Consider the following 16,897-nt stretch of genomic DNA (forward strand, 5'->3'; position numbering starts at 1 on the left):
TCAGCACCTGGACTCCAGCCTCAGACTTCTGGATCGAAATCCTGGGTGCTCATCCCACTGGCCGGGTGGCCCAGGAAAACTGGCTTGGTCTCTCAGCAACTCTGTGTCCCAGCACCATCCTCAAGAGCTGCTGTGAGAACTAACCTATATAAAACCACTTAGGACAATGCTTGGAATGCAATCAGCTTTCGATAAACAGTAGTGATTTTTATGGAGGTGTTGTTATTCAATAAACAGCAACAGTTAGACAGGAAAGGACCACAGTTGGTTGAACACTTTACATGCTAGGTACAGGGCCAGGCACTTTATGATCATCACCTTATTTAATCCTTAACAGCTCTGCAAGATAGGTATTGCCCTTCCTCCTTCCAAGAGAAGGAAATGAAAAACCTGGAAAAGCTAAAAACCTTGCCAAGACTGCATAGCTTATGAAGAGGCAGGGGGAGGATTCAAATCTAGATTTCCTGAAGGCCCACGTCCACGCTTTTCTTGTATCAGCTCTAAAACAAGTTTTCCTATGCTTTTTCGATCCCAAGTTTCATAGCATTCAAGTACGATTTGCTTAAACAAGTTCCAACCTGGGTGGGGGGAGGAGGGGTTGGATCCAATTTCTAGCAAACGCCTACACCACCAGGATCCTATGTCTGCAGTGGGAACGCTAGCAAAATCCAGGGCAGGGGAAGAACGCAGCATGTCCAAAGCTGCCCAAGGGGTTTAAGAACCTTCCCCCTGGATTTATAAAGTGTCTGTCTAGCTATTGTACTCCGGGGCCCTGGGCGCCACTCATTTTTTATAATAGGCGTCGAAGCCGCGGCGTAATATTCTCTCAGACAGAATTTTAAAGAAATGGGGCAAAGCAGCAAAGAATCCTTTATGGCAGAAGCCATAGCACTGCCCAAAATGGCTCGCTGTTGCTTTAATTGCCGCTGGCTGGTTTAAGGGTCACTGAGAGGAATAATCAAAGTCCTTCCTCTGCTGGCTGGTTAACCATTAAAGCAACTCAGCAAGGCCCCGTGAACCGTGGCTGTTCCTGAAGCCAATGGACTTCTGCCGGCTTCCTTCTCAGTGCTACCACCCAGAGCATGGACGTTCTAAAGGGGCTCAAATGCCTTGGCACTGACCCCGTCCAGAGATGGAGTGTAGGCCCGTCCTCCTGAATCTGCTGGGCTCCTGGCTTCCTGGACCAACAGATCACCGCGAAAGTGCTGCTGTGGGACCCAGAAGGCTCTGGTGTTTCCACCTGGTCATCCTGAGACACCCACTGGGGGCAGCCAGACACCGCGAGGAAGTCGGAGCGCCTGGGACCGCCAGGCTGGGGCAGTCGGATGGAAACACGGACCAGCTGAGCCTGCAGCCAAGACCCAGAATCTACGGCCAGACACCATGGCGGGGGTGGCGCTCCTCAGACAACCAGTCCAGCCAAGCCTTGGGATGAGCGCACCCAACTGACATCCTGGCTACAAGTGCATGAGACTCCTCCAGCGAGGACCACCCCACAGATCTCACTCCAATTCCTGATCCACAAATCATGGGCAAGAGAAAGCATTTGATTTGGGGTAAAGAAGTTTGGGGGTAATTTGTTAGGTACAAACAGGAGCTAGGACCATGAGGAAGGATATTCTTCTTCAAAAAAAGCTAAAAACCAGAGAGAAAATGTCAAATCTGCCGGTTTCAAATTTATCAGAATGAAGCTGAAGCCTTTTGTGTGGACAAAGGGTCAGGTGGACAAAGACACCCGAACTCCGTTCATCACGTTGAGTGTGACTCTGACCCCACACGATAGGCATTTACATTAAGCGGATTTGGCTGCGGTGAGAATACTCAGCAGCAGACGTTCCTGTGATTGTCTTCCTGATGGCGATTCCTATCTGTCAGAGCTAACGCTAATGTCTCTTGGATAATCCAGCAAAACACAGCATAGGAAAAAAGTCAGGCCAGAAGAGATCAAAATTGTTTTCCATCTTCCTTTAAGGAAATGAAAGAGGCTGATTCTCTGAGCTCTCTAAGAGCACCTTTGCAAATCTGCAAATGACCATGAGACTCTTGGTTAAGATGTGTTGCATAAAAGGGAATCAGCCTCTACTTTAGAAGCATCTATGTGGTGATAGGCAGATTAAGTAACTTTCAGAGATGGAGGGCTGGGTGAAGGTATCTGGGATGCCTGCCAAATGATGAGGTTCAAGAGATGTTTAATTCATCCAGCCAACACACACACACAAATACACTGCTATATTAAAAGTCTCTACAATAAATGCTCAGAAGGAAAAACAATAGTTCAATATTAAAAGGCTGCAGCCCACAGGGACCACAGCTCTCCGCCAACAGGGGGATCTGAAGATTCTCTCAACTGTGGGGACAACGGTTCTGCCAACCCTCAGAGCCTGTCTTCTTTGGAGGTGATGACACCCTAGACACCTTGCAGCCAGAGGGAAGGTACCCGGAAAATGCTGGGGACACAGTCGGGTCCCTGTACTGCACCAGCAGGTGCCCAGGTTCCCACAACAGTGCCAGGAAAGCTTACATACTATCTGTAGAATTGTTTAAAAGGAAGACAGCTGATTTGTTTTCAGGCAGCAGACTCCATCTCAACATCGACAGCTATTTCTATATTCTAGCCAACAGCCTGCACTAATATCATTTTCCCTAAGTGACATTATAGTGACTGACACTGTCTAAGGGCTGTATGTACCCGCAAATCTTTATCCATGTAGAAAGGATGCTACTACTCAAACCCATATACTAAGTTTGAATATCTAAACATTCTTAATACTTGGAATGTTTCCCACTGTTCTATCTTGGGGATTGTTTTGTATTGTTACAAATGAGGGTTTCTTGGCTGCAAACAGCCCTACAAGGCCTTTAAGGCTCTTTTCAACCCTCCATGAATTACCACGTGAGAGTTTAACAATACAATAATTCACCAAGCAAACCCACCAACATCAGGATTTATCCACAGTTAGGGCAGGCACTACCAATCTAGAAATTTTTTCCTACCAGCCCTCATCGTTCCTAAAATTCCTTCCATGAAAATTCATTTCTTTGATTCATAAAGATTTCTTTTTATAATAGTGCTACATTCTCCACCCTCATGCCCTGCCTATTAAAATGGTCATTTCAAATAATGCAGAAAACATTGAGAAATGAAAAAAATAAAACCCCCAGCATTCTTAGCAGCAACCATTAATAACATGTGAGGCTACGTGCTTCTGAAACTGTGATACTGCATACCCAACCCCACCATCAAGCAACATGAATCAACATTTTTGCAGAATACAATAAACCAGAAAAGTGAAAAGCCACTGGGATGTCACAGCAATGTCAAACGGCTAAAAAGAAAAACTTCTAAAACTTTATTCTCAATTTCTGTGGGTACTTCACCTTAAGTGGTAACAAGCAGAGCAGAGTCTGGGGACCATGCTATGATTCTCTCTGTTCTAGACCTTTTTTTCCTCTTATATGTACATGTTCTTTTACTGTATGTATATATGCTTTTACATAAACTCTAGCATAGTTTTATACAAGCATTTTTCCCACTAGCTTTTTTCCCACTGAATAGATGATGGCCATGTGTCCACATCCACACATCATCCTATTCCAGTGTGAAACACTCTTAAAACTTGAGCATCTCCAAGCAGGGCAGAGTCCTACACCTCCATGAGCTCAGACCTTTGGGACTGAGGGGCTTGGGGGAGGAAGAGGTCACAGGCCATGCTTTACCAACGCCGCCTCTGTGCCCGGGATCAAGGCTGCCCAGGCATGGCCCAGGGGCTGATGCAGTTTCAGAGCAGGCGTGAGGGAAAAGGGCCCTGCCTGTTCTGCAGGACAGTGTGTGTGGCAGGAGCCACGGTGAGTCCACAGAGCGTCTGGCTCTAACCGCGACTCCAGCCATTCATTCCCCAATTCGTTGTGAGCAGGCACTGTGGGAGATACTGGGGTACAAAGATGGGGAGGCCAAGCCCTTCCTTCCAGGGGCTGAGTCCAGGGCACAGGGAGCCAGACCAGCACAGAAATGACCAGAAGACAGCCTGAGAGAGACATGAGAGACTGGTAGTGCTGCTTAGACAGACTCCTGGTGCCAAGCCTCCAGAGATTCTGAGTCAGCAGGTCTGGGTGGGGCCCAGGACCGGGCAATTCTACCTTGGTTCTGCGGTGCAAGGACCACGCCTTGATGGCATTTCTCGAGGGCAGGGGTTCCCCCCCAGGCAACCCTGTCCCCTTTCCCCAGGACACTTCCAAGGCCAGAGATGTGCCTGGTGTCACAACTGGGCGGGGGGCACAGGAAGTGGTCTCATTTAGTGAGTGGATGCTGTAAACCTCCTAAAAGGACAAGACAGCCCCCACAACAAAGAATGTCAGCAAACAGTGTCACTAGCACGGCTGGGCACTTCCCTGAAAGCAAGATACTCAAGGCCTTGGTTTTATCAGAAGAGGGAGGATCGGCTCGATCACACAAAGTCCTGCTGAGGATTCAGGCATGCAAAGTGCTTAGAACAGGATCTGGCACACGGGAGGCACTTTTTTTGCCATTATTACTATTATTAGCTCTCGTTACTACTGCAGAGCAGCTAGGAGACAAGGACATTCCAGGATGGACACAAGTCCTTCCTGCAAGGACCCCGCCATGCTACAGCCCTCGCATGCCCTCTCCCAGTAACAGAGGCAACGATATTTACTGACAGCTTACTATGCAACATCAATTGGGATGAGGAAACTGAGGTTCAGAGACATCGAGTAACTTGCCCCAGGTCACACAGCCATCAAGGGGCAGTCTGTCAACATTCATCCGCTCGAACATCAACTGAGCAGCCACTATGCACCAGGCAAACCTCAGGAGGAGACACAGCCTAACACAGCGCAGCTCAGGCGGAGAAACAGGTGATCTCCCGAGCCCAAGGTCTGCGGCTCCAGACCCCTCAGAGTCCACCCTGCTGTAATCCTGGCCCTGCGAGCCCTCTCTGGCCTCTTGCCCAGAGCCTGTCTCTGACAAAGGGACCTCATAGCAAGGGCCCTGGGGAGGAGGGTGCAGCATCTCACTGGAACCTTCCCTGCATCCATCCTGAAGACCCAGCGGGTCCCCACGCTCCAGGCCAGCCCCGCAGGCGGGAAGCCGCACCCTCCCCAGGGCTGGGCAGCAAGCAAAGCCCTCCTGCCCCCAGTGTCTCCTCCAGCCCCCAGGCCCCCCAGAACCCCCAGGCCACTCATGACTCCCAATTCACGGACCAGGTGACTCAGGCTCCAAAGCGGCAAGTGCCCCCAAAAGTCAGTGGAGCTCAGGTTCCAGCCACGTCACTTGAAGCCAAGATGTCCCTCCACACACCCCTTTCCCGTGACTTTGGGTTTTTTTTTCCCCCTCTGACTATAAAAGAGTACAAATTCAAAGCAAATAATTCAGAAAACACAGAAAAAATATAAAGAGAATACATCTCACTCATCTCTCCAGCAGATATAATAGCTGGCATGTAATTCTTCCCAGATACGTTTATGCACATAAACATAGGTTTTAGAATAGCCTCATGATTCTAAATCACGAGCCCGTGCTCTTGGAACCTGCTTTTTCCCATTCAGATGCATTTCTCGGTTAGTAACAAGCTGGTCAACACGTGAAGCCCGGATTCTCTCAACCAGCGCCTGGGCTCGGTATTCATCTGTTTCAGCAACCCCCTACCGACTGTCAGGCAGAGTCACAATTTTCCAACATTTTCAAACAAGGCTGTGGTGAACCCCGCTGGACCTGGATCTGTGCCCAGTTACCCCCTTAGGACAAATTCTTCCAAGTGCAATTGCTGGGTCAAAAGTCACAGACATTCCAGCAGCAACAAGGGGACTGTCACCCAAGCGGGCAGCCCTAGTCCTACTGGTCTGATGGCCAAACTTCGGGTCAGGGCTGGGTGCCCCAGAGGCCCAGAAAAGACGTCACACCCAGCTGGTGACCGAAAGGTCTGCCCCCCCCGGCTCCCCTCCCCGCCACGCCGTCCAGGCTGCGGGGCGTCTGCATGGCCACTCTCCGCCCTCCCCTGCCAGCGGCTGGCCCTCCCAAAAACCCGAGTCCCCAGGCCTTGACGCCAAAGCCCCCATTACATCAGAGCGCCCCCAGCTCCCAAGACCCTGCCCGGGTCCCCCACTCTGTGGCCAAGGCCCCCGGAACAGTGAGGACCCAGCATGAGCCACAGGAGGGCCTCAGGACAGGCTACACGGACGTCTCCAGGGCACCGCGCCCTGCAACCAGATCCCTCCAGGGACAGAGTCAGCCTCGCTGTGCAACATACACACACACCACACACACAGCACACACACACACACACCACACACATACACACACACAGTCATACAACACTCACACACACCACATACACAGTCATGCAACACACAGACACCACACACACAGATGCACACAAACACCACACACACACATCACACACACCAAACACACACACCACACACAGACACAGTCATGTAACACACACACACCACAGACACACAGTCATGCAACACACACACACACCACACACACACTAATCCAACACACACACAGACACACACTCACACAACACACACACACATCTTATAGGAAAAAGTGCGGGGTACAAAGAGATTCCAGCCTCAGTCATGCAACACACACACACACTCACACACACACACAAAACACACGTACACCCATGCAACACACACCACACACCAACAGTCATGCAACACACTCACACAACACACCACATACACACTCATGCAACACACACACACACCTTACTGAAAGTACAAAAAGATTCCAGCCTCACTCATGCAACACACACACACACCACACACACACACACACATCTTAAAGGAGAAAGTGCTAAGATGTGACAACATTGTCCTCTAAGAAAATAATTTCTCTTCCCCTGACCTGTGCTAGTAATTCATTAGGAAGAGTCCAGGATGCGCCCAATTCACCGGCTCTTCTCCTCCCCAACCCCAAGTTTCCAGGCTCGGGACAGTTTTTTAAAGAGAAGCTGTTTGCTAGTTTTTGGCAAAGGAGAAGGCTGATGCTGGGTGCAGGCCTTCTGTGAGTCTCAGGAACACAGATGTCCAGAATTCGGATGCTTTTTCAAACCGCCTCCACCCAGGCACAGAGGGAAAGAGCACGGCCGTTTACAATGAAGCGCCTCTGCCCCTGCTGGGAAGGGCAGGCTGAAAAAGTCAGTGTGCGATGGCTTTCCGAGCCAGAAACATGTGCGTGGGCAACTGGGCCTGGAGGGCCCTTCCTGCTCCTCATCAGTGACCATTTCACCCCGAGACCAGTCCACCTTCAGAGCAGCAGGGGGTAAGGAAAAACTAAGGAACTGGGCGTGGAATGTTACAGATCCCGATGACAGTGACTTAGAAATTCTCTGCGCTGCCTCTCGTTTCAAACCTTTGAGAACAGATCCGGGTACACAGCATCCAAGTGCATCAGCACGTCTCCATGCCCGCTGCACCCCGGGGCAAGGCTGCCACAGGCAGAAGGACTGCTTATCTTTCTCCAATCGGCTAGCCCCACCCCCAGGGCACCGGTGCTCAGCCCAGGAGGCGCCCCTCCTTAGCACCGACTGTTCCCTCTGGAGGGTCCTTCCCCAATCCAGGCCCGCCCCCTTCAGACAGGCTTTCAGGGAAGCACACAGTGGGTGCTCAAGAAATACTCCATGAGTTAATGATTAAAGCTGATTAACCAATGTGCCTGTGGGAAAATACATGTGTTTTCTTAACTTGAAACATCAAGCTCATATTCAAGAGCCTCTCTGATAAAAGTCTGGGCTTCCGTGGTGGCTCAGAGGGTAAAGCATCTGTCTGCAATGCAGGAGATCTGGGTTCGATCCTTGAGTTGGGAAAATCCTCTGGAGAAAGGATAGGCTACCCACTCCAATATTCTTGGGCTTCCCTAGTGGCTCAGCTGGTAAAGAATCTGCCCGCAATGCGGGAGACCTGGGTTTGATCCCTGGGTGGGGAAGATCCTCTGGAGAAAGAAATGGCAACCCACTCCAGTATTCTTGCTTGGAAAGTCCTATGGATGGAGGAGCCTGGAGGGCTGCAGTCCATAGGGTTGCAAAGAGCTGGACACAACTGAGCGATTTCACTTTACTTTACTTCAATGTTTCTGCAGTTTCAAACTCCTCTTCTGTGAAACGTGCTCTTTAAACAGGGAAGTGTGTCCTTAGCAGTGGTCATGTATGGGTGTGAGAGGTGGACCATAAAGAAAGCTGGGTGAAGTGAGTGAGTGAAGTCGCTCAGTCGTGTCCGACTCTTTGGACCCCGTGGACCGTAGCCCAGCAGGCTCCTCCATCCATGGAATTTTCCAGGCAAGAATACTGGAGTGGGTTGCCATTTCCTTCTCCAGGGGATCTTCCCCACCCAGGGATCAAACTCAGATCTCCTGCATTGCAGGCCGATGCTTTAACCTCTGAGCCACCAGGGAAGCAGAATTGATGCTTTTGAGCTGTGGTGTTGGAGAAAACTCTTGCGAGTCCCTTGGACTGCAAGGAGATCCAACCAGACCATCCTAAAGGAGATCAGTCCTGGGTGTTCATTGGAAGGACTGATGTTGAAGCTGAAACTCCAATACTTCGGCCACCTGATGCAAAGAACCAACTCATCTGAAAAGACCCAGATGCTGGGAAAGATTGAGGGCAGGAGGAGAAGGGGACGACAGAGGATGAGATGGCTGGATGGCATCACCGACTCAATGGACAAGAGTAAACTTTGGGTAAACTTCGGGAGTTAGTGATGGACAGGGAGGCCTGGCGTGCTGCAGTTCATGGGGTTGCAAAGAGTCAGACACGACTGAGCGACTGAACTAAACTTTCTACTTATAGTTAATACAAAACACTGGCTATATTCCCCATATTATACAAACATCCTTGAGGCTGCCTTACCTCCAATACTCTGTCCTGATAACCACTAGCTTGTTCTCTACACCCGTGAGTCTGCTTCACTTGTCATATTCCCCAGTTGGTTGTATTTTTCAGACTCCACATACAAGCAGAATCACACAGTATTCGTCTCTGTCTGACTTCTTTCACCTTCGCGTAATGCCCTCCAAGTACATCCATGTTGCTGCAAATTTCATTTTTCACGGCTGAGTAACATTCCCTTATGGATATACGTACTAAAAATGTTTTGGCTGCACCACGTGCAGGATCTTAGTTCCCCAACCAAGGATCAAATGCAGAGCAAACCTGGATTCTTAACTACTGGGCCACCAGGAAAATCCTGTACCACATCTTTATCTATTCACCCATCAGTGAACACATAGGGTTGCTTCCATATCGTGGATGTTGTAAATGGTGCATGAGCACTGGGGTCACCCATTCACTTGAATCACTCCAAGTCACGAGGGATGCTGGGCCCTGCAGACCATAATCACAAAGCAAAGGAAAGGAGATGCGGACAGCAGAAGCCCCGCCCCAGAGGCTCTGAAATATCACAGTCAATTGTCATCATCTGTGAATCTGTCTACTCACTAATTCCAGAAAATACTGTGCTGCTCTACAGCCATGTGCGGGCCAGCACAGAGCGCAAGGTGCCCCAGGCGCCTGCGGGGCTGTTCTCGGGGAGGAGGGACAGACCCCCTCTGCCCCACCCCAGCTCTCGTGCTGCAAACAGGCATCCTTAACACAGTCCATTTAGTGCCACACTTTCTGCATTTTTGTGCTTTACGTTGCTGATTTTGCTGCTTAAAATGGACCCCAAGCCTAGTGCTAAAGGGCTGGCTAGTGTCCTAAGCCCAGGAAAGCTGTGATGAGCCTAACGGAGAAAACACGAGTTGAATAACCTTTGAGCAGGCTGAGTCATGGAGCTGATGGCCAAGCTCAACATGAATGAACCAAAAATATACATTATAGAAGGTGTCTTTCGGAGAAGGCGATGGCACCCCACTCCAGTACTCTTGCCTGGAAAATCCCATGGACGGAGGAGCCTCGTGGGCTGCAGTCCATGGGGTCGCTAAGAGTCGGACACAACTGAGCGACTTCACTTTGACTTTTCACTTTCATTCATATGAACACATAGGGTTGCTTCCATATCGTGGATATTGTAAGAGAAGGAAATGACAACCCACTCCAGTATTCTTGCCTAGAGAATCCCAGGGACGTGGGAGCCTGGTGGGCTGCCATCTATGGGATCACACAGGGTTGGACACGACTGAAGCGACTTAGCAGTAGCAAGGTGTCTTTAGAGACTTCCGTGCTGGTCAAGTCGTTAAGACTTTGCCTTTCCTGGATTGCAGGGGTGCAGGTTCCATCCCTGGTTGGGGAACAAAGATTCCACAGGCCAGAAACTCAAAACAGAGAACAGAAACACTATTTTAACAAATTCAATAATGACTTTTAAAATGGTCCACATTAAAAAAAATCTTTACAATAAAATCATGTGCATATTAAAAAGCAAAGACAAAAAGGTCTTACTTTGCCAAAAGGTTTTACTTTGCCAAAACAGGTCCGTCTAGTCAAGGCTGAGTTTTTCCAGTAGTCATGTATGGATATGAGAGTTGGAGTACAAAGAAAGCTGAGCACAGAAGAATTGATGCTTTGGAACTGTGGTGTTGGAGAAGACTCTTGAGAGTCCCTTGGACTGCAAGGAGATCCAACCAGTCCATCCTAAAGGAGATCAGTCCTGAATATTCATTGGAAAGACTAATGCTGAAGCTTCAACACGTTGGCCACCTGATGTGAAGAACTGACTGACTGGAAAAGACCCTGATGCTGGGAAAGATTGAAGGCAGGAAGAGACGGGGAGACAGAGGATGAGATGATTGGATGGCATCACCGACTCAATGGGCATGAGTTTGAGCAAACTCCGGGAGTTGGTGATGGACAGGGAGGCCTGGCGTGCTGCAGTCCATGGGGTCACAAAGAGTCGGACACGACTGAGTGACTGAACTGAATGTGTCTTTAAACAGAAACACAAAGTTACATACTGATCAGTGGACATGGGGGACCAGCGGCTCACGGGAGCCTAATGAGGTTGAACTTACTGAAAGCCTTTGGTCACAACATTTCCCTTGGGAGCCACGGCTTCCCGCAAGCTTAGCGGAAACTTCTGCGAACAAGGAGGACCATCCGTGTGCTCAGGTGGCTGCTCCCTGGCCCACGCCCATCGGTGCCCACCCTCCCCTGGCACCCCCGCCGCTCCCTCCATCTGCCGCTCTGCACACAGGCTCCCTTGTTCCACTCAGTGTTTTCCGGAGATTCCTCTGTCAGGTCGCTCTTCTACTGGACTCGCAATCTGTAATCACTAGCCGCCCCTCCACACCCCAGCCTCAACTGAGACATCAACTCCCTGAGGCAGGGCTTCTGTCTTGAACCCCTATCTGCTTGGATCAGCAGAAGCTGCAAGCCCAACAACAAGGTGGGTGCCCAGTGCCTGCCCGAAGGGACATAGCCTGCCAGACAACGGCCATCAGCTCCCCGGTGGGCTCTGCGAGTGTGAGCAGTGCCCAGAGAGCCTGCACAGAGGCTGAAATCCCACCGATTAGACCCGGGCTGCCCTCCTAAACCTGGTTGGTCTGAAGTGAGACGTGCTCTGGTATAAAAGATGCACAAGACTTCCAAGACCGGGTACAAAAATATATGCAAAACATCTCACTCTTGATTTTCCTGTTTTGATTCCACACTGAAATTATTCTATCTCAAAAATTCTGGGTTAAAGGAAATTGGATGGAAATTAGCTTCAGCTGTTTCTTGTTCCTTTTCAACATGGCTGCTAAGGAAGTTTTCATGACGTCCAGAGTTTGCCCTATACTTGCCTGAGTCCACCCCGGTTATTGGAGAAGGAAATGCAACCCACTCCAGGATCCTTTGCCTGGAAAATTCCATGGACAGAGGAGCCTGGCAGGCTGCAGTTCATGGGGTCGCAGAGAATCGGACACGACCGAGCGACTAAGCACACACACCCTGGTTATAACAAGGCCACGGAAAGGGCAGCCGGTGACACAGGTCAGGCTGACCCCCTCTCCCGGCGGCTGCCAAGTGCCCTCCTGAGCCAGGCAGGAAACACCTGTCAGAGTTTCCCGAGACACACAAAGACCTGAGTGTGTCCAGAAAGGGGCTTCGGAAATCGGGGCTGAAGAGAGTTGAGATGAAACAACTGTGCCTCAGAAGGGGAATGCAACCCGGACAGGGGCCGGCATGGAGCAGCCCTATAAATATGTGCTGGATGCTAAATTGTGCGTGCGTGCTAAATCGCTTCACTTGTGTCTGACTCTTTGTGACCCCATGGACAGAAGCCCGCCAGACTCCTCTGTGCATGGGATTCTCCAGGCAAGAATACCGGAGTGGGTTGCCATGCCCTCCTCCAGGGGATCTTCCGGACCCAAGGACTGAACGCACATCTCTTACATCTCCTGCATTGGCAGGCAGGTTCTTTACCACTAGCGCCACCTGAGAGGCCCTGAATAAATCAGTACTTTGCCAAAAACAAAAAACAAAAAAACTATTTCTAATTTGTCTGCTGGTATTTGGGATCACAGAGCATGAGAAATGAAAGAGGATCTGAAAAATGACTAGACTCTGCCGTGTGGCTGACCTGTGAGGACACTGAGCTCTGTGTCCTCCCCTGGAGAACCGGTGGTCCCTGCCTCCCACCCTACCTGCCAGGCCCAGGCCACCTGGCAGAACTGTCCACGATGATGGGAGTTTTCTCTGATCTGTCCAATACCAGGCCTACTGCGCCCCTGAAGGTGGCTACTATGACTGAGGAAGTGAACTTTCAATTTTATTTAATTGTTATTAATTTAAATTCAAATCCATCATGAACAGCACAGCTCCGGGCTGCTGTGGCAAGGTGGAAGGTGGTAAAGCCTGTGAAACCCTCGGGGGACTCGCCTGGTGGCCCAGGCGCTGAGACTCTCTGCTCCCAATGCAGGGGGCCCAGGTTCGAACCCTGGTCAGACCCCACACGCTGCCAATAACAGCTTGCACGTCACAACTACAGATCCTGCGTGCTGTAGCCAAGACTCATGGCAGCCAAAGAGAGACAGACATTAAAAATTAAAAACGCTTTTTGGAAACGTCAAACCCTGATAGAAATGAAATGGGTCATGCTGCTAAATGAATTCCAAACGTGAGATTCTAAGAGATTTCAACTGCCCAGCAAACAGTCCTGATTCATCATACGTGCAAAAAATTTCCACACACAGAAGGTACTTCACTTGGGGGAGAAGAGGGCTCACAGATGAATCAGAACACAGGAAGAGTCCTTCAGAAGCAGCTCGGCAAACTAGCTTTGCCTCCCGGGCCACCTCTGGCCTCGACATGCAGGGACAAAGCAGGGTTGCCAGCCTGGTGGATCACATTCCTGAGACCTCCCACCCCCTCACCCGGAGGGACCAGCGGCCCCCGCCCCTTCTGCTGACCTACAGACTCGGGTCCTCCCACAGCTCCCAGACACAACGGAGGTTGTCAAACCTGCTGGTAAGTGGTGGGAAAACCACTGCTGAAAAGGGATGGGGGCTAAGTGGGAGCCACGAAGAGTGTCAATCTGTTCACTCAGGTGGGAAGATGCCCACGAACTTCAAATCGAGGTCTCAGCTCTCCAGATTTTTCCAGGCAGGAAAGCACTTCCGAGACTAAAAACAGCTTTTCTGTATCATTAAGATCATTAATATTCTATACCCAAGCAGACAATAAAGAAAAAAAGCAGGAGAGTGGAAGGGCTGGGACAGAGTGGGGTGGCGAATGCTTGGGGCCCAAAAGTCAAAAAAGATCTAAGTACTTTTAAGGAAACACATGATTATTTCCAAGTAGCAATGTAAGGAGTCGCTGTAAAATATTTAAGAGATTTTGTGAGCTCATTCATTCTTATCCATTAAAGGGCACAGCTAATTTCCCCCTTCAATCCTTCTAACTTTTCAACAGACACGTTAACTTCGGGGCTTAAGAGTGTCTAAAGCCCTTGGTTTGGGCCCCTCCGAGTTTCCAGGATGAAAACCACGTGAAATTGGATCCACATGTGTTCCACCCACAAGCTGGCCTCAGTGGTGTAATTTATTCTGTCGGGCAGCTTGCTATTGCTCAACTTCAAGGAGGGAACGCCAGCAACCACTCTGCAGCTATTAAAACAGAATGAACCAGCCTGGGGTCAGCAGGACAGAAGCCACCTTCACTTCAGGACCCAGCTTTCTGTACCTCAAGTTCAGTCTCCCGTCTGTTGATATCATCCGTGGACTGATTGAGCTTCTCCAGTTCTCCCTGATGAAGAAAGGGGACAGAAAAAAAGACTTCAGGGATGCATGTCTTTAGTTTCCACTGTGACTCAGCTCCAAAATCTGCAAAATTACTCTGGCCCGTTTGTAGGAAGAGGAACCAGTCCATATTAATTGTCAAGGAAAACAGTTGGGCTTTGGCTGGAAGAACAAATGAATGTCAGCATTTCTGAAACCTTTTTCTTGATAGTGGCCTTTTTGAAAATGACTTAAGGTCCCAGGAATTTGTCTTTTCTTAGAAGGTCAATTATTTATTGCAGGTTTGTGCCTTCAGGTAAACCTACCTGTTACAAATGGTTTAGAGGCTAAATCAAAATAATGCTTTCTGCTTTAGAGTAGGAATTTTGCAGAAAAGATAATAAAAGAAAACAAAGCCAAGCCTAAAGTATAAACTCAATGAAATCATGCGAACCAAGGGTGGAATTCTGGCATTAACTCAACCCAAAGTTGAGCATTTTTCTGTAGAGAGCATTTTCTTTTCAAACCGCCAATTATTCAAACTACCTAGCTGTTTACAAAACAACTAAAACTAGCTTTAATCCTGATCCTTTAAATATTTACAAGCTAACATTTTGTAAAAGCGCCCAGCATGAAGTTAACTCATTTTACTCTGCAAACAAAGGATCCTGTTAACAGAATTCCCCGACCAAGAAAACAAAATTTAGTAGCCCAAACTGATTTTAATAGAATTCCTAATACGAAGCTTTTTCCACCTGATTTTTATTTTGCTCACCTGCCGTAACAATTCAGTTAAACACAACAGCTGAGTTAAATGAGCTTTTTAATAGATCTGCACACTGAAAAACCAATTAGGTCTCCAGAAATCGCAGTTCGTGCTGAAAAGCAGGGTTTTGTTACAAGTGACTTATGGAAGAGCAGAAAAATGGGTCTTGCAAAGGGGTGTGCTGTGATTTTTTGCTTAGAGGGTGAAGAGGTTAAGCTGTCACTTTGAGATCTCGGCTAGGAAACCGCTTTTTAATCATCTCCCGGAGAAATGGAGGCGCAGGAAGCAGGCCAACCCTCTCGCCTTCTCGCGCGTCAGCTTTGCGCACCAGTTGGCCCTGATTTCTGTTCACACTCGACCTCACAAGGAGGAAAAGCTGGGTTTTAAACCATTTGAGGCCTGCCGGAGGGCTGCGTCGGGGATGACAATAAACCCTTCGGTTTGCTAACAATGAATCGGGGGTGGGGGGGATGGCTCCGCACGGTCCCCTCTGCCAGGTGAGGGCTCCGACCCCCGGGCACGGCGGCCGCCCCAGGTGTAGGGGGGTGGCCGGCGCCCACCGCCCCGGGGGCGCGCGCTACGCCGCCGGCCGGGCTCCCGGAGTCCGGAGGTTGCGCAGAGCCCGCGGCGCGCCGAGCCGGATCGGGTACCCCGAACCCGGCCAGGCGCCCCCGCCCCCTTTCCTCTTTGTTACACGTCCGCCCCAAGCGCAGGGCACGCTGCGGGCGACCCCCCGCGTCCCACCGGGAGTCCCGGCGATGGAGTCGGGCCGCGTCCGCGCGGGCACCGCAGCCTCCCCAGGAACCGGGCGAAACCCGGCGCTCGGAGCTTCTCTCCCCCGCAGCCCCGGGCCTCCCCGGGCCGCCCCCCTGCGCGCAGGCACCCGGAGCTCCGAGGCGGGCTGAGCGCGGAGGCCGGGGCCCCCGCGCGCCCCCGCGCCTCCTACCTGGATCCGGGGGTCCACCTCCTCCTCGTCCGCCAGCCCGGGCTCCATCCCGGCTTCCTCCTCCTCCTCCTCCTCCGAGTCCCGGGCGGGCGGCGGGCGCTCCGCCGGCCCCTCCGGGCGGTTCCACCTCGGCGCCGCGTCCATGCCGGGGCCGGCCAGGGACGCGCGGGGCTGGCGGCCGCAGGTCGCGCCGGAGCCTCCTGGTCACGGCCGGGCGGGGGAGCTGGGCGCCGCTCGCGGCTGCGGGTCCCCGGGCTCCGGAGGAAGTGGGCGCGGTCGCCCCCTCTCCGCCGCGGCCGTCAGCGCCGCCCGCTCCGCCCCCGGCCCGCCCCGCGCCGCCCCGGCTCGGCCCGGCCGCCCGGGGAACCGCGCTCCGTCACAAAACCTCCCCACCAGCAAGCCCGTAGGTGGTGAAATGGGGGGAGCCCTCACCCCAGTTTTAACTTATCAGCTGGAAGAGATCGCCAGCTCCCCAAGGTCGGCTGCCGGGTGTCTGGGTGCTTTTCCGCCTCCCGCCTCTGCCAAGGCGAAGTGACTTCGTGGAGGGAAATTGTTAATCGCTCAGTGGTGTCCGACTCTTTGCGACCCCATGGGTTTAGCCCCCAGGCCCCTCTGTCCATGGAGATTCTCCAGGCAAGAACACTGGAGTGGGTTGCCTTGCTCTCCTCCAGGGGATCTTCCTGACCCAGTGATGGAACCCGGGTCTCCTGCATTGCAGGCGGATTCTTTACGGTCTGAGCCACCAGGGAAGCACGGTAGAAGGAAAGTCTGGGGTATTTCCACCATCTGAAGTCCCCTTTAGAAGCTTGTCCTCCGTGACCTTGGACCAGTTGCAAGACTCAAACCCCTGTGTACACGCCAAGCACTTCTGTTCCCTTGGGTGAAGCTGAGGAAATGTATTCTCCTGAAGGTTTCCCCAGAAAAGGGAAGGGAAACGTGTGCTCACATAGACATGAAAGGACCCAGAGGGGAGCCGGCTCCAGCTCCAGGGGTAGATCCCTTGTCCAAAGGCTGTGCC

General features: G+C 51.3%; 1 protein-coding gene across 1 annotated transcript in view; it reads right to left on the minus strand.

The window, feature by feature from the left end:
- SH3BP5 (SH3 domain binding protein 5) overlaps positions 1–16,139 on the minus strand; it is an 82,101-nt gene extending 65,962 nt beyond the window's left edge. Inside the window, exons 1-2 of the mRNA XM_025294106.3 lie at positions 15,880–16,139; positions 14,133–14,195 (exon numbers count right to left, since the gene is read on the minus strand). Coding sequence (XP_025149891.3) covers positions 14,133–14,195; positions 15,880–16,023 — 207 coding nt within the window. The 5' untranslated portion in view covers positions 16,024–16,139. The remainder of the gene's footprint in view (positions 1–14,132; positions 14,196–15,879) is intronic.
- Between the last annotated feature and the right edge of the window lie 758 nt (positions 16,140–16,897).

This window comes from Bubalus bubalis, chromosome 1, assembly GCF_019923935.1.
Source record: "Bubalus bubalis isolate 160015118507 breed Murrah chromosome 1, NDDB_SH_1, whole genome shotgun sequence".
NCBI classification, from domain to species: domain Eukaryota; kingdom Metazoa; phylum Chordata; class Mammalia; order Artiodactyla; family Bovidae; genus Bubalus; species Bubalus bubalis.